Source organism: Lepidochelys kempii, chromosome 3 (assembly GCF_965140285.1).
Source record: "Lepidochelys kempii isolate rLepKem1 chromosome 3, rLepKem1.hap1, whole genome shotgun sequence".
Lineage (NCBI taxonomy): Eukaryota > Metazoa > Chordata > Testudines > Cheloniidae > Lepidochelys > Lepidochelys kempii.
Window position 1 is genome coordinate 16,709,508 of NC_136382.1, and position 23,380 is coordinate 16,732,887.

General features: G+C 42.2%; 1 protein-coding gene across 1 annotated transcript; it reads left to right on the forward strand.

Moving 5' to 3' along the window:
• Window positions 1-22,970, forward strand: MEP1A (meprin A subunit alpha). Its single transcript, XM_073335089.2, has 14 exons — window positions 1-76; window positions 161-185; window positions 292-345; window positions 1,534-1,574; window positions 1,700-1,775; window positions 2,842-2,959; window positions 5,854-6,029; window positions 11,375-11,596; window positions 12,268-12,417; window positions 15,337-15,552; window positions 17,798-18,271; window positions 19,518-19,691; window positions 21,829-22,033; window positions 22,620-22,970. Exons 1-14 carry the CDS (start codon window positions 8-10, stop codon window positions 22,765-22,767), a joined length of 2,148 nt encoding a protein of 715 aa, XP_073191190.1. The 5' UTR covers window positions 1-7; the 3' UTR covers window positions 22,768-22,970.
• The last annotated feature ends 410 nt before the right edge of the window (window positions 22,971-23,380 follow it).

The window sequence follows — 23,380 nt, forward strand, 5'->3', positions numbered from 1 at the left end:
TGCAAGAATGGTTTCCACTTACTTTTCCTCATGCCTATGTCTCATATTATGCTTTGCCTATTGCAGTACATTCTCGGTAAGTCTAACTCTTGTATTGCCAGATCCTCTCTTTCAGCACATGTTACACAACTTCTACAACATGTACTTTACTCTCTTTCAGGTTAGACACCTTCCGAAGGGAGAAGGTAAGGACTCGGTAAACTATTTCTAGGGTTGAGATATTTTCTTTTATTTTTTGTGGGTGGAGCGGGGGATGCATAATGTTTTCTTCTTAATTTGCTTTTCTTACAGCACGCGATGCTGATGCTGGTGAACTGAGGGAGGACATTCCAGCAATAAACTTAGGTGGGTTGCATTTCTAATTCCTATGCAGTCCTTTTGAGATGGTTGTAAGCAAAATGCTGGTGCAACCTTCTAATATTTAGAAGCTTTAATTTTTTTTTAGTCTTTTTTTTTTTAAACTGGGTGACATGGTCAGGCAGGGCAGGCAGTCAGATCAATGGACATAAACAGACATAATGAGGGCAGGATGGGACTGACCATCCTCCTGCACACCAGTGTTCCTGCATCTTAGCCTTGCCACAATCCTGCTGTCCAAACCTTGGGCTTCTCCTGCACGAAAACCAGAGGTCATACTGACCTGTGTGGTAATTCTGTGATGTTAATGAACAGCCACTAGGGCTGAGAGCCTTTCTCTCCTGAAGACTCAGAGCTATTGGGCCAGATCTATAGCTGAGGGGAATTTACATTGAAGTGAATGATACTATTCCAATTAACAGTATAGCCCAGAGTGGGGTGCCAATTAGGAATGGCTTTAGAAGCCAGTTAGCACTCCCCCCCACCCGCCATAACAGCTGGTTCTAGAGAGTCAGCAGTAATTTAGTGGTTTACTGTGTTTCTGTCTGAACTGTATAGAAATTACATGGAAAAACACGTAGCAAAATGAACCCACCTCATTTAATTTTCTATTTTTTGTAATCTGATTTTGATTATATATATATAAAATCTATTCTATTCTTATCATTGCAGCAGCTTACCGAAGGACATAGTGGATTCTCCATCATTTAAAGTCTTTATATCAGAACTGGATCTCTTTCTAAAAGAGATGCTCTAGCTCAGACACAAGTTCTGAGCTTGATGCAGGAATCAGGGGGTGAAATCCTATGGCCAGTGTTATGAAGGAGGTCAGACTTGATGATCGGAATAATTAGAATAGTTTCCTCTAAACTTAAAATCTATGAAGCTATGATTATAGTGAAGCAAAGACATTGGAGCATAGACAGCCATAAGGCAGAGTAAACCTCTCGTAACATGTTTTTTAGAAACCTGTCAAATCAGGTAGCAGCATCTGCTGTTAATTTAGGGACAGAGCCATTACTTCAGTGAGACTAGAAACAGGCCCTTCATAATTATCCATAAATGTCACTTGTGGACTTCAAACTTCCATGATTCTATAAACTCAGCATTTTTCGGGATATAAGATACAGTATTTGAGATTCCATTTAAATAATCTGTTCCTAAATTGCTTTTCAGCTGCTGGCCTGAACCTATTTCAGGGGGATATCTTACTGCCAGTAAGTATTTTGTAAATGCATGGATGTAATTCGTACGCATCATATTTGCAGTACTACTATTATCCCTCTTCCCTATTCCAAGGGATGCACCACTGACTGTTAATCTTTCCCTCTTGTTTCAACAGAATGAGCGTAATGCACTGAGAAATGAGGCCTACAGATGGAAGTTCCCCATTCCCTATATTCTGGGTGATGACTTAGGTAAAGCAGACTATATTTTATTCTTCAAATTTTACGGCCAAATGCTGGTCTCATTGGAGTTAACATGATACCAGAATTTGACCCTAAGAGAAATGACATTATGACATTCAAAGCTTTAAAAAATACACTAATAAGCAGGCCCATCAATTACACTTAAGATCAAATTCCACAGCATCACAAAGATATAGCAAAAAATGTAATTTAAAGTGTTTGTCTCTGACTGCGATATAGCATAATTCAGTGGCTTTCAAATTGTGGGTCGCGACCCAGTACTGGGTTGCGGAATGTAAGGCTCTGGTCAGCACCGCTGACTGGGCACTTAAAAGTCCTGTCAGCCGTGCTGCCCAGCTAAGGGAGGCTAGTTCCTACCTCTTCTGATACCGGAAGCAGCCAGCAGCAGGTCCGGCTCTTAGGCAGGGGCCGATAGGGGGGCTCCACACGCTACTCCCACCCTGAGCACCGGCTCCACACTCCCATTGGCCGGTTCCTGGACAATGGGAACTGGTGGGAGGATGGGGGGGTCTGTGCCTGTGGGCGAGAGCCACGCGGAGCTTCTTGCACGCCTCCGCTTAGGATCCAGACCTGCTGCTGGCTGCTTCCAGGGTGCAGTGCGGTCCGCGGTGCTAGGACAGACAAGAAGCCTGTCTTAGCATCCCGGCTGTGCTGCTGACTGGGAGCTGCCAGAGGTAACCCTCCGCCCCAACCCTGTGCCCCAATCCCCTGTCCCAGCCCTGAGCCCCTCCCCAAACCGAGAGCCCCTTCCTGCACCCCAAACCTCTCATCCATGGCCCCACCCTAGATCCTGCACCCCGAACCCAGAGCCCTGACCCCCTCACACCCTCACCCCTGCACCCCAACCCTCTGCCCTATCCCTGAGCCCCTCCCACACCCCAGACCCCTCATCCCCAGCTCCATTGGGTCACAGGCATCAAGAATTTTCTTCTACTGGGTCACCAGAAAAAAAGTTTGAAAACCACTGGCATAATGTATGTACAGCATATAGCTTATCTCCACAGACAAGTGATCTACAATATATTAACGGTACTTTTTGAAATATATTTTCCAGATCTGAATGCCAAGGGTGTCATACTTGAAGTGTTTGAAATGTTCCGTCTTAAGTCTTGTGTGGATTTCAAGCCATATGAAGGAGAGCGCTCCTATATACGATTTCAAAAATCTAATGGGCAAGTATTATGATAACCTCCTAGATTCTTGTTTAATTTTCTTTGGGTAGATTTGCTGCACACCCTTAAACAGTCGCCACCTTCTTCCCCAGAGATGTTTTCATTTCAGTGCTGGGTGAAGTGACCCCTATGTACGCTCCTTACCTATTTTGCAGGGGTGTTGGGAGGCAGAATTTGGGCTTTGAAATCTTTAGAAGAAAAGATGCCATGAAAGCTCAAGTTATTGAAACACAGTTTTTATTTCCTGTGTATAAACTATCTCCAGATCACTGAGTACAAAGGAGGCAGCTAGAAAAAGATAAGAATCTTATCCAGTATATCACTTATGTATGTTTCTTTTATCTCATGGTTTCTTAAAGGACTTTTCAGAGTCAAAAAGATTATTATATTTTCCCCTGTCCTCCACTCTGCCTTGGCTCATTTATCCTCCAGACTGAAGAGACTTTTTCTGGATCCCATCAGGGCCAATTCTGAGTCATCCAGAGAAGTCACCAGTGAATGACATAAAGTGTTCCCTTCCCTTAAATGCTGAGCATGCTGCCTCTGCAACACTCTTAACTCCTGCTGGCCCAATCAATAGCTCAGATCCCAGCACATTACATACTCCCTCATAAGATGCCTAAGTGCCTCTCATCCTAAATCCCACTAGTGACAAATTCTTTAGCACAAGAGGTGGAAGGTTCAGTTTTCACTGATGAGGATGGTGTCTGTATGTGTAATCCAGTCTGGCCATGTGTTTCATGGCAAAATGGCACCCATAATGGGACTATAGGAGGAGAGATTAAAAAGATTCAGACTGTTCATTTTAGGAAGGAGACAACTAAGCATTATGTGTGTGTGTGTGGGGGGGTATGATAGAGGCCTATACAATCAGGAATGGTGTGGAGAAAGTGAATAGGAGAGCGTCATTTACACCTTTGTCATAACACAAGAACTAGGGGTCACTTGATTAAATTAATAGGCAGTAGCAATAAAACAAACATAAGGAAGTACTTCTTCACACAGCACACAGCCAACCTGTGGATCTCGTTGCCAGGGGATGTTGTGAAGGCCAAAAGCATAACTGGGTTAAAAAAAGAATTAGATAAGTTCATGGAGGATACATCCATCAGTGGGTAGTAGCCAAGGTGGTCAGTGACACAACCCTATTCTCAGGGTGTCCTTAAACTTTCAACTGCTAGAAGCACCTGGCATTGGCCACTATTGGAAGACAGGACACTGGGATAGATGGACCATTGGTCTGACCTAGTATGTCCGTTCTTATGTTTTTAACTCTCGTAGACCTAAGACAGGTTTCAGAGTAACAGCCGTGTTAGTCTGTATTCGCAAAAAGAAAAGGAGTACTTGTGGCACCTTAGAGACTAACCAATTTATTTGAGCATAAGCTTTCGTGAGCTAAAGCTCACTTCATCAGATGCATACTGTGGAAAGTGTAGAAGATCTTTTTATATACACACAAAGCATGAAAAAATACCTCCTCCCACCCCATTCTCCTGCTGGTAATAGCTTATCTAAAGTGATCACTCTCCTTACAATGTGTATGATAATCAAGGTGGGCCATTTCCAGCACAAATCCAGGGTTTAACAAGAACATCTGAGGGGGGGGGTAGGAAAAAACAAGGGGAAATAGTAAGGAGAGTGGTCACTTTAGATAAGCTATTATCAGCAGGAGAGTGGGTTTGTGTGTGGCGGGGGGGGGGTGAGAAAACCTGGATTTGTGCTGGAAATGGCCCAACTTGATTATCATACACATTGTAAGGAGAGTGATCACTTTAGATAAGCTATTACCAGCAGGAGAGTGGGGTGGGAGGAGGTATTTTTTCATGCTTTATGTGTATATAAAAAGATCTTCTACACTTTCGACAGTATGCATCCGATGAAGTGAGCTGTAGCTCACGAAAGCTTATGCTCAAATAAATTGGTTAGTCTCTAAGGTGCCACAAGTAGACCTAAGACATTGTGAATGAGCTTGTCTAACAGGCATAACTTGTCATATACTGGCCTCCTGTGATAATGTCTTCAGAGCCAGGGACTGCCTTTATTCTGTGTGTTGGTCAACACTGAGCACATTGTCAGCACTGTAACAAATAATAAATAATAACATTGGTTATTTAGTTTATTTGAGCATAAGCTTTCATGAGCTACAGCTCACTTCATCGGATGCAGTCAGTGAATGCATCCACTAAATGCATCCGATGAAGTGAGCTGTAGCTCACAAAAGCTTATGCTCAAATAAATTGGTTAGTCTCTAAGATGCCACAAGTCCTCCTTTTCTTTTTGCGAATACAGACTAACACGGCTTCTACTCTGAAACCTGTCATTAGTTATTTAAATATTTATGTGAACATTTTTTTCAACATCATTTTGGATAAAGTAAGTAAATTGAGTCCTTAAATACAGACCTCCAAACTCTTCTCAAGTGACAGCAACAAAAATGATTAAAGGTCTAGAAAACATTACCTGTGAGGAAAGATTGAGAAAATTGGGTTTGTTTAGTCTGGAGGAGAGAAGACTGCAGCAGGACTTGATAACAGTTTTCAAGTACATAAAAGGTTGTTACAAGGAGGAGGGTGAAAAATTGTTCTTCTTAACCTCTGAGGATAGGACAAGAAGCAATGGACTTAAATTGTAGAAAGGGTAGTTTAGGTTGGACATTATGAAAAACTTCCTAATTGTCACGGTAGTTAAGCACTGGAACAAATTACCCAGGCAGGTTATGGAATCTTCATCATTGGAGGTTTTTAAGAGCAGGTTAGACAAACACCTGTCAGGAATGGTCTAGTTATTACTTAGTCCTGCCTTGAGTGCAGGGACTGGACTATATGACCTCTTGAGGTGCCTTCCAGTCTTACACTTCTATGGTTATATGACTGTGCACTCTCTCTCTTTCTCAGGTGCTGGTCTATGGTCGGTGATCGGCAGACAGGACAAAACCTTTCCATTGGGCAGTGGTGTGACCATAAAGCTATTGTAGAACACGAGCTCTTACATGCGATGGGATTTTATCATGAACAGTCGAGGACAGATCGGGATGATTACGTGAACATCTGGTGGGATGAAATTCTTTCAGGTCAGTTTTAAATATCAATACAGATTTTGGGAAGTACAGAGAGTATTTTATTTTTCTCACTAATACACTAAGATTTTAAAGCCTCTTGACATGGAATTTTAGAGCCAGATGAGAGTCAAGGGTGCAGCATCAGACATCTCTAAAAGCTGATACTCGTGCAAGTTTAGATGTAGTAGATAGTCCGACATCATTTTATCTCAGCTCTGCTTCCCCCCCACCCCCGAGGGATAACACAGATCAGAGAGGCAGCATTGCCTAGTGGATAGGGGACTGGCCTAGATGTCAGGAGTCTTGGGTTCTGCTCCTGGCTCTGCCAGTAACCTGCTGTGTGACCTTAAGCAAGTCATTTTACCTCTGTTTTCCCTCTCCCTATTTCTCTGTATTCTCTTTTTGAATTAGAAGCTCTTTGGGGCCGGGGCAGTGTTTTACTATGGAGTTATACAGTACTTAGCACATTGTGGTCCTAGTGCTAGAGGTTAATGTGATATAAATAATAATAAGGAAAGGAGAACGCACACATAAAAGTAGAAGAATGGAAGAATTGAGGTTCAACAATAACCTGTCCCATGTGACCATGTAACAAATATCACCTCCATTGGCATCCTTATTGCTAGTCTCAGCATCAAGACCATGAGCCACTCTTTTACTCTTAGAGGAGGTTCTTTTTGCTCAGTGTTGAGGTACATTGGTGGGACTGTATAGGGAAGCTTGCGGTGTTGTTGCCCATGGTATATGTGATAAACAGATGACTTCAATGTTCAGGGCTATCCACTCACCACCTTTCACAAACACTAAATAAATGCAAGACAAACAGAAAGAAAATGTACCAAAATAATTCAGTTATCTAATTAACTGATGGTAAAAATACTCTCTTCTGTCCTCCAAACCGAATAGCTGTCATTTTGTACTAAACGGATAACAGTAGTATATGCATGCTCTCTCAGCTCTGCCCCAACATGTGTCTGACCCGTGTGGTGGCAGAAGGGTCTCTAGAAGCGAGAGAGGAGTTGAACATCCATGCCAATTCCTTCCTTAATGTCTGTGTTGGGACTGCCAACATGGCATGACTGGGATGGGCAACTCTTGATGTGGGCTTTACATACCATGTTTTTCATCATTAAACTGAACTAGGAACAACTCGCCTCACTTAGATCACCAGTCAGTCATCAGATGGCAATAATTTTCAGACGATATTAACTTGAGCTGGATTTAAATATAAAATACAATAATAATATTAAATGTAGGGCCTACATGCCTCAGCTGAGTTTGGGGTTCCACTGTGCCAGGTGCTGAACAAATACATAGTAAGAAACAGTCTCTGGTCCTTACAATAGATAAGACAGACCAGAGAGTATAATTATCCCCATTTTTCAGATGTGTTGAAAGGCTCCACAACCCATTACCAATAGTAGAATCATAGAAAGGCTGGGCTGGAAGGGACCTTGAGAAGTCCTTTAGTGCAGTCCCCTGTGCTGAGGCAGGACCAGGTCCTAGACCATCCCTGGCAGGTGTTTGTTAAACCTGTTCTTAAACACCGCAAGTGATGGGAATTCCACAGCCTGCCTTGGAATTCCACAGCCTCCCTATTTCAAACTGAAATATCCTTATAGTTAGAAAGTTTTTCCTAATATCTAACCTAAATATTTCTTGGTGCAGATTAAGCCCATTGCTTCTTGTCCTACCATTAGTGAACATGGAGAACAACTGATCACCATCCTTTTTATAACAGACTTTAACATATTTGAACCTTAGTCTTCTTTTCTCAAGAGTAAACATGCCCAGTTCTTTTACTCTTTCCTCATAGGTCAGGTTTTCTAAACCTTTTATCATTTTTGTTGCTGTTCTCTGGATTTTTCCAATTTATCCACATCTTTCCTAAAGTGTGGCACTCAGAATTGGACCCTACTCCACCTGAGGCCTCACCAGTGTCACACAGAGCAGGACAATTACTTCCCTTGTCTTACATATGACCCTTCTGTTAATAGACCCCGGAATGATATTAGCCTTTTTGACAACTGCATTACACTGACTCACATTCATAGAATCATAGAACCATAGAAGATTAGGGTTGGAAGAGACCTCAGGAGGTCATCTAGTCCAACCCCCTGCCCAAAGCAATTTGAAATCCACTATAACCTCCAGATCCTTTTCATCAGTACTGACATCTGTGTACCATTTTGTGCATGTGCATAACAATATCCTAGTTATTTCTCATTTTGTAGTTTACATTTGAATTTTCCTTCCTAAGTGTAGTACTTTGCACTTGTCTTTATTGAATTTCATCTTGTTTCATTCAGACCAATTCTCCAATTTGTCAAGGTCATTTTGAATTCTAATCCTGTCCTTTAAAGTGTGTGCAACCCCTCCCATCTTGGTGTCAGCCACAAATTTTATAAGCATACTCTCCACTCCATTATCCAAGTCATTAAAGAAAATATTGAACCACACAGGACCCAGGACTGAATCCTGTGGGACCCCACTAGATATGCCCTCCCAGTTTGACAGCACACCAGAGATAGCTCACTTTGACTATGGTCTTCAATTGGTTGTGCACCCATTTTATGCTAATTTAATCTAGATCACATTTCCCTATTTTGTTTATGAGAATATCATGTGGGATTGTGTCAAAAACCTTTCTAAAATCAAGAGATGTCATAGCTACTGCTTCCCCCCTAGGCCAGTAACCCCATCAAAGAAGGAAATTAGGTTGGTTTGGCATGATTTATTTTTGAGAAATCCATTATGGCTATCCCTTATAACCCTATTCTTCTCCAGGTGCTTACAAATTTATTGATTAATAATTTGTTCCAGTATCTTTCCAGGTATCAAAGTTAGGCCGACTAGTCCATAATTTCCTGGGTCCTCTTTGTTCCCCTTTTTAAAGACAAATGCTGTGTTTGCCCTTCTCCAGTCCTCTGGGACCTCATCAATTCATGAGCTCTTGAAGGTAATTGCTAATGGTTCTGAGACGGCTTCAGCCAATTCCTTAAGTACTTTAGGGTGAGTGTCATAAGTCCCTGCTTACTTGAATACATCTGATTTATCTGATATTATTAACCTGTTCTTTCCCTAATTTGGCTTGCATTCCTTCCCTCTTGTTGTCACTATTAATTGTGTTGAGTATCTGAATGCCATTAACCTTTTTAGTGAAGACTGAAGCAAAATAGACATTAAACACATCAGCCTTCTTGATCCCTGGAGCCAGCCAGTCATCAGTTTTCTTTATTCTTTTCACATGATCAATAACACCCCTCTCTGCCTCCTCTCAGCCCAAATATGACACATGCAATAAAATGGTAATTGACTGGGAGCATTATAACATTCTCCTGCCTAACGCAAAAAAGGAAAAAATATAGCAAGTGCATGTTAGCGTAACTTTACTGCAGGTACGATGTTCTGCAGGTGTCATTACAAGCTATAGATCCCACTTCCCGCTGGGATAAATCCTGCAGGCCTTACTGAGGGAAAACACTTCTTAAAGTTTCTTAGGGGAGTTGAGAGACTGCAACTCTAGCTGGGCACTGCATGGGGGATACAGTGGAAGGTTCTGCATGCCCTCCTCATATCTTGCATCTGCATAAAGACTGGATAATCTCTGGCTCTGAATCACTGGCAATATTTGTGCAACCTGCCAGCTGCTTCTTCTATTGGCAGCTAGTGCCATGCTCGTCTTAGAACGGATCTTCATCTAAAAGTTAGAACTGATCTTCTCGTAGACTACCTGCCTCCAAGCTATAAGAAGCTATAGTGCTACCCTGGGAGGAGTGACATCCTTTCTGATAATTAATCCAGTCAAAGTCTCAATTCAAATCTCTAAAAGGAAATAAACATAAACTTTCAGATAATCCTCAGCCTTGAATCGCAGACCATTGTGTTGAGCATGTAGCTGCTTACCCCAGTAAGCTACACTGGGAAATAGTACAACTGAGGCTATTTAGTAATAATTGTTCATTCAGTGCGGCCACATGCTATTTCTAATTAAGAAGAATAAGAAATTTCATAGCAGTGAGAAGCAGCCAAAACATTCACAGTATAGTTTGAAATGTTAATTTTTTCCCTCTCTTTCCCTCAAACTCTGCAAGCTTGAAACTGGTCCCTTTTGTGAATTATTTGCACTAAATAGAGACTATTTTCATTGAAAAAATAGGTCTTTCCTTTTTTTATAGCAACATTGTTTTTAGGAAAATGATGGAAATGTTACGATTTCATGTGCTTCTGCAGCCAAATTAACGTTTTAGTGTCATAGGGATGTGAAAATGGATAAAATTGCAGCAAATGTTATATCTAGTGTGGCAAAACTGCATTTTCACTCAGCTCTAAATGGAAGATGTAATTTGTCCCACAGGCTAGCGGGGGCTGGGAGCACTCTACAGACTAAGGGTGCATGTTGCATCCATCCCCCTCCTGAGAAGAAGTACCCCTGGTTGTTCTACAGTGAACCGAATACCCAGGCAAACATTTGCATCAGTAATTAAAGACTCCAGAATGAGGCATGCTCATCATTCCTTAGGGCTTAATCCTGCGAGGTGCTGAGCACTCTGGCCCCAATTCTCGCAAAGCACTTAAGCTTGGGCTTAACTTTTAAGTGTGTGAGTAGTCCCACTGAGGTCAACAGATTTACTCACATGAGTAAAATGGAGCAGTTACCTGCATGCTTTGCTGGATTGAAGCCAGAGAGTTTCACACTTTGCAGGGTCAAGGCCATAGCTAGAAGAAGACTAGCTGTAATGTGAGGCATAAAGGAGGCAGAGAAGGGAAGCAAATTAGACAGAAACAAGGAGATGCCTGAGGACCTTCAGAAAAGGAAAAAACATTCAGAACCACTTTTTCAAAATGTGGCCTTATATATACGTGCACCATTTCTGAGCACTGTTACTAGTGCATGCCATCTCATGTGCACAAGTCCAGACTCTGCTCTCACTGAACTAGTTTACATAAGTGTGAGTTAGGGAGAAGTTGGCTCTTACGATCTATTTACAGGTGCAAGCTGAGTGACCGTCAAGCACAAATATAGTTCGTGCATGAAAATTCCATCATTTGCCTTCACAAGTGAAAGCTCTCAAAAGCTGAATCTGGCAGTTATTTAAATGTGCACAAGCAGAAGACACGTGAAATGAAAATTGGGATCTAAAATATGAGGACTTTGTTGTCAAAATTGCTTCATAAACCAATAATGTAAGATTCTAATTCTAACCATATGGTATTTGTCTTTGAATCCACCATATCTGCTCTGCATTAATATGTTGTAACTTTTGAGCTTTAGTATGTCCATCCCAGGGACATTTTTGCCTTGGGAAAGATTCTGACCATTTTAAAAATGAATCACTCATTTGTTCTTTCACCAGGCCAATCTCACAACTTTGTGAAGTACGACGACATGTTAATCTCCGACTTGAACACCCCCTACGATTATGACTCAGTAATGCATTATGAGCCGTTATCCTTTAACAAAAACGAGAGTGTCCCAACAATCACTGCGAAGATACCAGCATTTAATGACATTATTGGGCAGCGCTTGGATTTCAGCCCCATTGACTTAGAAAGACTCAATCGCATGTACAACTGCAGTAAGTCCATACTGAGCCATTATCAAGTGCTCCACATTTTTGGACTTTAACAGGATTTCTTTGCTCCCCCTTCATTTTTATGTCTAAATAAATAAATAAAAAGACGAGAGAGCCAAATTGGGAGGAGCTATAGAAAACTTGTCCTCAGTTTACCTTACTGTGGGGATGAGTGATGTGTGGAGCAGGTTATTTTCCCCATCCCAATCCCTTTCTAGGTCTCTGCTAGCCATTACTGCTTTTGAAGCAGTCCAGCAAGTGAATGAAAGACTTACACTCATCCAATTCTATGCCTCCTTTCATGTGTGCTTTATTCAGGGATCCCCCTCAATGAATTAACCTCTTCCTCCTTCAGATCCTTGCAGTTGTGATAACTCCAAGAAATCAGCCAATTGTCAGGCTGTGCATCAGTCAGGGATAGCTGATTTTATTTGCTACCTTCAGGAACCAACAAGTTGTGTAATAGCTCCCTAAGGAATGATTTTGACTACTCAGGGAGGGTAAAGGTTGCAGGATTGTATATGGGCCGTATGATGTGTTGCATAGAAATGTATCCCTCAGGAAAAGCGTACAGAAGGGAAAAATAATTTGAACAGCATTATCCCAGTCTTCCTTAAAACACATTTTATTTACTAGAGTCTTCTTTGGATTTCACCATATGCATGTTCTTTCAGCTTCAACTCACACCCTTTTGGACCAGTGTGCTTTTGAGTTTGCCAATATCTGTGGCATGGTTCAGGGCACCGGAGATGATGCAGACTGGGTCCATAAGAAGAGCAGCCTCATGGGACAAGAAGACCACACGCTCCTCGGACGCTGCAAAGGTAAAATAAAAAATAAATACAGACCTGAGTACAAGTTAGGGACCCCAAAGGTCACTTTGTTCATGCCTTAGCGAGGGTGACAGCTGTGTTTTAAAGACAGCTTCAGACTGATGGTAACATTGCAGCCAACACTTGGAAAAACTTCGCAGCTGATCAAACTGAAAGGTACTTCAAAGCCAGGAAAAGCATGACTATCTTGGAGGATCCTGTTCTAAAGAAGGCTTGTTTGTTATGACCCTGGCCATGCTAGCACCCTTTTCCCAGCACCTTGGCAATGTGCTTCCTTTTGATAATGAGGAACAAAGGTGCTGATATTACCAGTGCCAAATCAGAAGCTTTTTGCAACATACACTGCATTCTCTAGACCATATCAGCAATATCAAAGAGGACAAAGAACACGTATTATGGTTTATGGTATTAGAGGCATAATAAATATATGCTGGAATGTGACCTACACTATCTACCTCTGTTTGATTAACAGTGATTTTAGCACAACATAAGAGTGAAGAGTTGCACGCAAATCTCTGATAACTGTTACATTTGAAACATAAACGAAGTGTGAGGTGTGTTGAGGCTGGTACAGTCTCAGGTCAATATTTGGTTTCCTAAAGAATCAAACAACAATGATTTTTAAGGTCCTTCTATTCATGTGTTGAATGACAATTTTACACAAAATCCCCAGTTTTCTGTTTTTCAAACGAGTGGCATCACAAAAAAATGCAAAGTCAGTCCCTAGCATGAGCCAGTCACAGAGCCCAGCAGTGTCAGTCCAGGAAGAATTTGCTCACACATTAAAGTAAAGAAAAATTCTCAAAGGCTTGTTTGACAACTAAGGACCTGATTTTCCACTACGTAGTCAGGCAGAACTCCCTCAGACTTTGGGAAAATATGACTTCAGCGGGAATTTTGCCTAAGTAAGAAGTGCAGGTGTAATGACCCTAAGCATGAGCCGCTATCATTTGAGCTAAAGGAGCAATTCCATTTGCTGGCAGCTGTGGTACACTCTTATCCCCTAATGTGGACCAGCCACAAAAGTGAAGAAGACACGGAGACTCACACTCTCTCAGGAATGGTTACACAGGATCAGATACAATTTAAACAAGGAATGGGAAATGATACTTGGAAGCAATCTAAGGGTCACCAATAAAACAGCCTGCAGGCTTTCTTTGAATTCTTTCCCCTCCTGTGACAATCAATGTCCAGACACCCCCAGGAGAGAACAGGGGGCTCTGAACCCCAAGGGATAAGCAATTGAATCAGCGGGTTCTACACAATGTTACAGAGTAGAACTGTAGGTTAAGTAAGGTCTTTCATGAAAAGCATGTAATGTCCGAAACTTGATGGTCATTAGGAGGTCAGCGAGGAGTCCAGTGGCACCTTAAAGACTAACAGATTTATTTGGGCATAAGCTTTCACGGGTAAAAAACCCGCTTCTTCAGATGTGAGAGGTGTAGCCATGTTAGTCTGGATCTGTAAAAGCGGCAAAGAGTCCTGTGGCACCTTAGAGACTAACGGATGTATTGGAGCATGAGCTTTCATGGGTGAATACCCACTTTGTTGGATGCCACAAGTACTCCTTTTCTTTTTCCGACCAACTGGTTATTCACCCAGGAAAGCTTATGCTCCCGTACGTCTGTTAGTCTATGAGGTGCCACAGGACTCTTTGCCACTTCTTCAGATGGTTATGAATGTATGCGTGGATATATGTGTAGAACATTGTCCTAGTAACGAGGGTGCAGCTGCCGTGTCGCCTCCCACCAGGCAGGCAGGCAGGGCACCTCCCAGGCTAGCTGTTTACATTAAACTAACTCCAAGATGATGGTTGGTGGACTAAGGCAACCTGGAGGGAGTTTCCCCACTCTCTGTAACCATGAATTCTCATAGCCTGAAAGGAAGAGGAAAAAACTGCAAACCCCCCAGTTAAAAGGGAAGGAGTTTGAAGTGCAGGCTATGCAGAAACTCAGGGCCAGCATCTCAGCAGGGTGCTGTTCCTTAAAAACTGGATCCCCTCTAGGACAGAGAGCATGCTGGGAAACTGTTCAGCGGCAATAGGTAACTTGTGTTAGAGAAGGGGATTTCGCTAATATTGAAGTGTAAAGTCTGAGGTTGTGTCTCTATGGTTAAGTTCTGTGTAACTCGTTATGTGTTTTCTTTTCCTTGTGATTTCATCTCTGAATCTGTGATTTTTCTATTAAATAAACTTTTTATTTATTTTTACCCTGAGCAGTTATCTGTTGACTGGGTCAGGTTGCGCTCCTTCTGGGATGATGATCCCAATGGAAAAAGTCCAAGTGTCTGGTTGTTAAGAACTCAGGGGATGGATATGGGGAGGCTCGGGAGCAGACGGGCTATTGGGGTCACCCTACAAGGAGTAACTAGGTGGGTGGAAGCCCTTTATGCTTGAAGGCTGGCTGCTGGTATCGGAGTGCTGAGCTATTGCAGCATAGCATTAAGGCACCCAAAGTTATAAGGCAGGCAGTGACAGAACCCTTTTCCTGTCTGTGTGATCCCCAAAATGTCACACCCCTATTTTTTATTTCACAGGTGTAACTAAAGGGACTTTGGCTGTGTGACAGTACAGTCTAGTGACTAGAGAAAGTATCCAGGGGCTTGACCCCAGTCTATTCCTGGGTCTTCTGTGTAGCCTCTCTGTGCCTCAGTTTCCCTGTTGGTGACATGGGGATATGAGATAATACCTAAAAAGATGATGGCACTGTGAGGCTTAAGAAAAGCACCACTAACTGTACATGCAGCTGTTTTATCTGCACTGCACGTACATTTATGCAATCACAAGTCATATGCAGCAGGCAGAAAGATTAAGAAGAGGCAATAATTAATAATTAATTTATTATGATTATGTGTTAATTAATAACTAATTAATTAATAATTAATAATACTTAATACTCACTTTCTCTGTAGATGCTGGTTCTTTCATGTACTTCAGCACTAGCTCTGGCCAGGCAGAAGATATGGCTCTCCTAGAATCCCGGATCCTTTACCCAAAGAGAACTCAGCAGTGTCTCCAGTTCTTCTATAAGATCTCCGGAAGCCCCTTGGACAAGCTTGTCATCTGGGTTAGAAAGGATAATGGCACCGGGACTGTTAACATGCTGGTTAAAGTCAAAACATTTCAAGGTATTTTTGAAAATATTAGACTACAAAAAATTGGGGTGGGTGAGGGATACCATAGTGTGTTCAGAAATGAGACAAACTGGTTCAGAAACACAAGAGTTTTCCTAAACCAATCAGGTCAGCATCTTGCTATCCAGGTAGGTATTCTGGTATCTGAGCACAACATACCTACTACGTGGATGGCTGTATGTAAGCCCTGGATGGTGAAATTCTGATGGTCCCAAACAATATAGGACACCATTTTAATGCTTTGGGTAAGAGCAAAGCAGGACTGTAAAAGATTTACATTTGCACCATGAGGGGTAATTAATCACTGTTCTCATGCAAATAGGAGCAATGATCCTCGGCATTGTTAATGCAAATAAGACCTTTCATTCCTGACAAGTTGCACATGTATTTGCTTCTAGAGCATTTTCCATGCAGAAAATTCATTAACTCCTTATTGCTTGCCAGTAGAACATGGTTCCAATGATTCACTGAATTTAAGTGGTTTCAGAGTAGCAGCCGTGTTAGCCTGTATTCGCAAAAAGAAAAGGAGTACTTGTGGCACCTTAGAGACTAACTAAGTTATTTGAGCATAAGCTTTTGTGAGCTACAGCTCACTTCATCGGATGCAGTGAGCTGTAGCTCATGAAAGCTTATGCTCAAATAACTTTGTTAGTCTCTAAGGTGCCACAAGTCCTCCTTTTCTCTTTGTGAATTTAAGTGGCACCATCTAATACAAGTGCTTTGACATCAAACTTTAAACTTGTGTCTGAACAGAGAACACTTAGAGCATCCTGGGGTCAGCCTGGAATAATAGGGAAGGGTGAAGGGTTAGCTAACGAATGGTCTCAGAATGGACCACACAAAGTCAGAGACCTAGTAGTCCATATTCTGATAGTATGTCAGTCATACTAAATAACACCTGACTTCATGAGCAATCCTGCTGATTTCAATGCACCTGACACGTAGAATTGGACTTCCCAAGGAGTCTTGTGCTTCTCAGTGTGAGTAAAGGTATCAGAATCCGGCTTTCCTACAACAGAAAGGGCAACATTCAGCCCTTGTGTCACTCTAACGACTGCCATAGAGTCACCTTGAGAAAGGATCTGACCCTGATGGTTTATTTTGAGATCACTTTAGACCAAGTTAAAAAAATGCAAACCCAAACATTGTTGAGAGTTGCCACTTTTTGTGAGTTTGCTCAACAGCACAAACTCAGCTATCGTGAAATGGTGCTGTTGTGGTGGCAATACCCAGGGAGTTTGGGGGACCTAGGAATATCCTGCAGGTGGGATTTTCAGGATGAAGGATTGTACCTTGGCAAAATCAGGGTGATATTGGGACAGCTGGTGCCAGCCTCCCTGAGCCTCTTGTTTGTCTCATTGACTTCTTATCTCTTGTCTTTCAAAGTGTAAGCTCTTTGGGTTAGAGACTACCATTTACTAAATATTTGTATGGCACCTAGCACAATGGGCCCCTGGCCTAGCTGAGCTCTGGTGATACTGAAATATAAATGTATAATAGCAACAACCTGAGATCTCCACCCTGAGGGGTTATGGGGGAATCCACATGTCTTAGTATGCGGTTTAAATAAGTGGTTGGAGAACAATAAATGTGCTACTAAAGACTTGTCCATGCTACAAAATTAAGTCGACTCAAATCACTGTATAGATACCACTGTAATTCACGTCCACACTTCTTCTGTCGGTGGTGCGCGTCCTCACCAGGAGCGTCCACTGACTGAAGTGGGGCATTGTGGAACACTGTCAGCTGGAGTCTGGCAGCCCCGCATGGGGATAATATCTGTTCCCTGCCCCCCACATCACCTTGGTGCTGATAGCCCAAGCTGTCAGCTGGATGCCAGGCTCACAGCTGGGTCCCCTCCCTCACTCCAGCACTGACAGCTGCCTTGGCACTGACAGCCCGAGTTGTTAGCCGGGGACCAGGTGAGCCACGTGCTTGGCTGACAGCTCAGGCTGTCACGCCAGGGTGTGGGAGGAGGCGACTGACACTTTGGGCGGTCAGTGGTAGGGCAGGGGTGGGGCCCTAACTACATCGACATAAGCACTGTGCCTCTTCTGGAGGTGGAGTCATGATGTTGGCATAGTGGGCCACTTACTTTGGCGGAAGCAGCATTCTAGTGTAGACACTGACATTAGTAGGTCAATGTAAGCCACCTTGTGCTGACCTAACTCTTTAATGTAGACCACGCCTAAGGTATATTGTTATTAATTGTGTCCCTTTTTCTCATTTCTTCCGGTAGGAGATAGCGACTACAATTGGAAAATTGCCCATGTGACCCTCAATGTTCAAGAGAAGTTCAGATACGTCTTCCAAGGACTCAGGGGCAATCCCAGCAACTCATCTGGTGGAATTTTTATTGATGATGTCACCCTAACTGAGACACCATGCCCCCATGCCGTGTGGCTCATTCGGAACTTCACCCATATTCTCCAGACTTCTGTTTCAGGCTCTGTGATGCGTAGTCCCCGGTTTTATAGCCCTGAGGGTTATGGTTATGGTATATCTTTGTATCCTCGTGGCACATCTAATTCCTACTTTCCAGATTACACCCGCATTTCTTTTCACTTGTGCAGTGGAGAGAATGATGATGCTCTGCAATGGCCTGCTGAGAACAGACAAGCTATTTTAACGGTGCTAGACCAGTACCCTGACATCAGGAACAGGATGTCCTCAAGCAGGACCTTCACAACAGACAAGAGCCAAGTTTTGCCAGGTAAGTGGCTTTTGCATGAAAATGACTGAAACAGCATGCACAAGAGAAAGGGAGTGTGATTCAGTGGAGAGGGCATGGGACTTGGAGTCAGGAGGCCTACTTTCAATTCCCAGCTGTTCTATTACTTGGTCAGGTGACCTTGGGCAAGTCCCTTCCCCTTTTCTGAGCCTCAGACTCCTTATCTGTAAAATGGGAATAGTGATACAAGCTCACCTGGGATAACAATGTGCTCTATAAGTGTTAGGTGTTTATTAATAATTATTATTTATTATTATAGGGGCGAATGAGCCCAGAGATATATGAGTTTGACTCTAAATATAAAGTTCTTCAAAGCCAAGTCAAGACCCAGAATTCTGCCTGTGTTCTTAGAATGGGCTCAGGGAGATCAGAATACTTCCAAGCTAGTGACAGGATCTGATGAGTGGTGTGTCAAAATGTGACATTGCAACACCACAAGAGCATCACCTTCCCGCGATGCACCTGACCAACTGAACATGCAGATTTTGCGGTTTGGCAAACTTGAATACAGACAGCTTGGTTGCATTTAGATTGTCATCCAAAAACCGTCATGCAAAGCATCCAAAACATTTTATTTAACGAATAAAGTAGTTGGAAATCTGTGGGAGTTCTGAGTTACCATCATCCAGAGCACATCCAGTAATCCCCCGCCCCATCCATATCTCTGTCTCCATCAATTGCCTCTTGCCTTACACTTAGATTATAAACTCTTTGGGGAAGAGTAACAGCCGTGTTAGTCTGTATTCGCAAAAAGAAAAGGAGTACTTGTGTACTCCACAAGTACTCCTTTTCTTTGGGGAAGAGGCAGTCTTTCTGTTCTATGTTTGTACAACACCCAGCTGGTCCATGACTAGAACGTCTATGTGATATTGTAATAAAATTAATAATAAGAACAATAAAGAGTTTGATGGTAAAGTAAAACCGCAACAGCTGAGTCCCCATCTCTCCATACCTTTCTCAGTATGATCTTTTCTATATTAATGTTTTTAATTACAAAGATTTTTCACAGAACAATAATGATGGATAAAATCCAGAACCTCTAAACTCTCACACCTCTAAACCTCTAAACTTTCAAAATCTGAATCTTACTTTGTGGCATGACTTCACCACTAGTTTTTTAATGCAGAAAAAGTCCTTGTAATGCTTTAACATCTATCGCTGAATAACATTTGGTTCTAGGCTTTTTGCTGATTAAAAACAAGTCATGCATAATTCTATTATTTTGCAGATAAAAATGATACTTCAATGTGGGATAAACCATCTGTTGTCGGAACATTCGACCCTTCATGCAACTGTAATAGAAGCTTAGACTGGGGGTGGAGTAATTTCATCTCTCACAAACATCTGAGACAGAGGAATTTCCTGAAAAATGATGATCTCATTATTTTTGCAGAATTTAAAGGTGCAGAATCTTTTCTTTCTCTTTATAGAATCATAGAATATCAGGGTTGGAAGAGACCTCAGGAGGTTATCTAGTCCAACCCCCTGCTCAAAGTAGGACCAACCCCAACTAAATCAAACTGAACAGGCTCTTCCTTCAATGTCAGTTCAGATGGCTATTCCAATAATGATTGTCATCAATCTCTGAGCCCCTTCTATTTTGCAGGGCCAGATTTTTAATGGTGTTTAGGTACCTAAAGATGCAGGTAGGCACCTTGTGTGATTTTTCAAGAGCTCCTAGGTGTCTAACTCCCATTGATTTCAATAAGAGTTAGGCACCTAGGCATTTTTGAAAATCCCAGTGGGTGCTTATCTGCATCTTTAGGTGCCTAAATACCTTTAAAAATCTGGCCTGCTGTGTCTGTTTGGAAAAGGATGTCTGGAATTGAACACAGTATTCCAAGTAAGGATGTATAATTGATTGATGTAATGAGCTAGTATATTTTCAATAATCACCCCTGCTCCTAATTTCCGTTTTATGTCTTGATTGCTTATTTTTGGCTTGGGTGTCCATTTTTGGAAGGATATCTCTTTGATTGAATAACCTCTTGAACTTTGCCATTTAATCTTCTGGGGTAACATTTTCAGAATAGCTTAAGTGATTTAGGAGTCTAAATTTCATTTTCGAAAGTGACGGCATTTTAGATCCAAAGTCCCATTGACTTTCAATGGAAAGGAAATCAAAATCCTTAGAAGACAAAATCATTGACTTTCAATGGGACGTAGGCTCCTAGGCCCCGGATCCTCAAAGGTATTTAGGCACCTAATGCCTACCAATTTCTGTGGGAGTTGGGTGTCTAAATGCCTTTGAGGTTCTGGGCCCAAGAGTTCTAATTTTCTTGAAAATGAGATTTAGTCTCCTATTTTGCTTGGACACTTGAAAATTTCATCCCCAATCTTCTCTTACATGCCTGCATGCTTCCTTTTCTGTTGAGGGGTATGCTTTCCTTCTGGGACACTCTGCGCAGGTTGCTTGAATAGCCTCCATCATGAGTCTAAAGTTTTTAATTTCCATTCTTTTGTCTTGGGGGTCAGCTAACTTCTTTACCCATCTCCAGTGTATTACTAAGGGCTTGTCTACACTTGAACGCTACAGTGCACCGCTGCAGTGTTTTAAGTGTAGACACACCCTAAGATGAAACTAGCCTATCCGCCTCTGTTCTTGTCCATTCTCTTTCCAAGAAGCAATCATTTAATATGTCGAGAAATTGCCACTCTAAACCTTGTTCCATCAGGACATTTGATCTGTTTATACCCAGCTAACTGAAAACACCATTGATTACTGTTTATTAGAATTCATTGCTTCTGTGACCTCCCTCAGCATTGTGCACTCCATTATAACCTTTCCCGCATCTGGAAGTTGGTAGAACAATTCTGTTAATATCTTTCTATTGTTATTACGTGGGACTTGTATCCATACAGATTTGATGTTTGTCACTCCACCCTGTTTCAGCAAAGCCCTTTATATTCTAATTCACCTATTTCTGCTTTAAGATCTTCCTTTAAAACTTCATCAACTTTCTGTGCCAGCAGTCTGGTTACACTTTGGTTAATGTGGAGCCTGAAAATTCCCCAGTGCCTAATAAAATGAAACTCCTCCTGCTTATGCCATCTTGGCATCCATGTATTAAAACCTTGAAGTTTCCCCCTTTTAGCTAGCCCCATGTGAGGGCATTTCAGAGAAAGCTACCATAGCAGCCTTGCACTGAAGTCATTTGCCAAGTAATCTCTATTATTGGTGAAGTGATTCCTATATGTGTTAGTGGTGGGTTCAGACTGTAAAATGTGGATCTGGATTTCAAGCATCCCAGGCTGTAAGGTTTTAGTTTGGTCCATTCTATAATATATATATACAAATATACATATAGAAAGTATATGTATATATACATGGATATATATTATACGTATTAATGTATATAGCAGGGGCATGTTCTCCTCTTTTTATACATGCAGAGCTTCCTCCAATACAAGTGAGAGCTCCCTGTGTGGAGCAAGGAGAGATAATATGCCATTGCTGAGATCCTTTCGGATGAAAAGTGCAATGTATAATAATGTCAGTCGCTATTAATCACTGTCTCTCTTTTTTTCCTTTTCAAAAGATCTCACCTATCTCAAAAAGACTGAAGTCCCTATTAAACCTGCTCAATCCATCACCAAAGACCTTATTCTTGAAAGGCAAAGGAGATCAGCTCTGAACACTGGCTCCCTTGAAGACTGGCCATCCTACATGAGAGACCCGTGTGACCCAAATCCTTGCCAAAATGATGGCGTCTGTGTGAATGTGAAAGGGAAAGCAAGCTGCAGGTACCACAGGCCCCTTTCATGCCAGCCGCAGATTTCTCATGCACTAGCTGATGCATCTAATAGACATTCAGCTCATGAGAAGATAAGACTCTCCGTTCACTGCTACAGACATTAGTATCAAATCCTCCACATTGTCAGGCACAGTGATAGGAACACAGCACTCCTTTGCTCAGCTTTTGGGAATTCTCTTACTAGCAGTCCTCAGGGCAGTGCAGGGACTGCTCCCTTTGTGGGTGCTCCCAGGGGACATAAATTACCCTAAAGGAAGTGGGGATGATGTGGGAGACTTGGCCTGAACCCCTCTACTGGGAACTGCCCCATGCAACCCAGCCATCTTGATGGGGAAGGAGCCTCCTTGAGCTCCCTCTCCTTCTCAGCTCTGGGAGGGGATGGTTCCCCATAGGACCCTGCTCAAGGCTGTGTCTAGATGGAACATCCTCTCTCAAACCAAACAGTCCTCAATCCACAGCAGACAGGCCCCTTAGTTCTTTCAGGAGTTCTGAATGTAGATGGATGATCTTGCAATGTCCCTGCAGGGCAGGAAAATACACACCAAGCCTTTACATTTGTTGCCTTTTATTCCCAGGTGTCCCTCAGGCAACACCTTCTTCTATACAGGTGAGAGATGCCAGGCTGCACAGGTCCATGGGAATCTCCTTGGAATGATGGTTGGTGGAGCCGCCGGAACAATAGTATTAATTATCGTAATTGTTTCCATGCTAACTAGAAGATAAATGCTTCAGCGTGATTTTTTTCCTGGAGCTTGAGAGCATTTGGTTTTTAATTAAAACAGATGCAGGAATAAAATATGTAGAAACTCTCAAGATATGGATATAGAAATGTTCAACTAAAATCTCAGTGACAATGCGTTTGCTCTGCAGGGCATAGCATTTAAAGATCCTTCACCTAGAACTTCTGTTTAATAAAGGTTTATAACATGAGAACAACCTGGAGAATCTTTTCTGCATGTTCTTTTATCAGATTGTTGTTTCTTCTCAGACAAGCAGGAATGAGGAGATCCCATGTATTTGATCTACCCAGTGGAAAATAGCCAATGTTCAAACTCAGGTAAAGTAACTGGAAGAACTTTTGAAATGACTGAGATAAATTCCCTTGTGGAAAAAGCCCATAGAATTCAACAGGAACAGACCCAATGGGCTTCTTTAGAAATATAATGAACCTCTATAGCAATTACTCTAAAAACTTATTGGCCTAAATCCTCAGCTGATGTAGCTCCACTGATTTCTATGGAGCTATGCTGCTTGAAACCAGCTGAGAAGCTGGCAAACAGCATGTAATACAACATAAGCTCCTTTCTATGAATCTTTGAACCATTCTATGGATTCT

Excerpts from the sequence above, each read along its gene's own strand:
- MEP1A (XM_073335089.2), top strand. The coding sequence starts at position 8 with ATGGTTTCCACTTACTTTTCCTCATGCCTATGTCTCATATTATGCTTT. Across the intron at positions 186-291 it reads ACACCTTCCGAAGGGAGAAG|CACGCGATGCTGATGCTGGT; the intron begins GTAAGGACTCGG and ends CTTTTCTTACAG. Across the intron at positions 15,553-17,797 it reads TAAAGTCAAAACATTTCAAG|GAGATAGCGACTACAATTGG; the intron begins GTATTTTTGAAA and ends TTCTTCCGGTAG.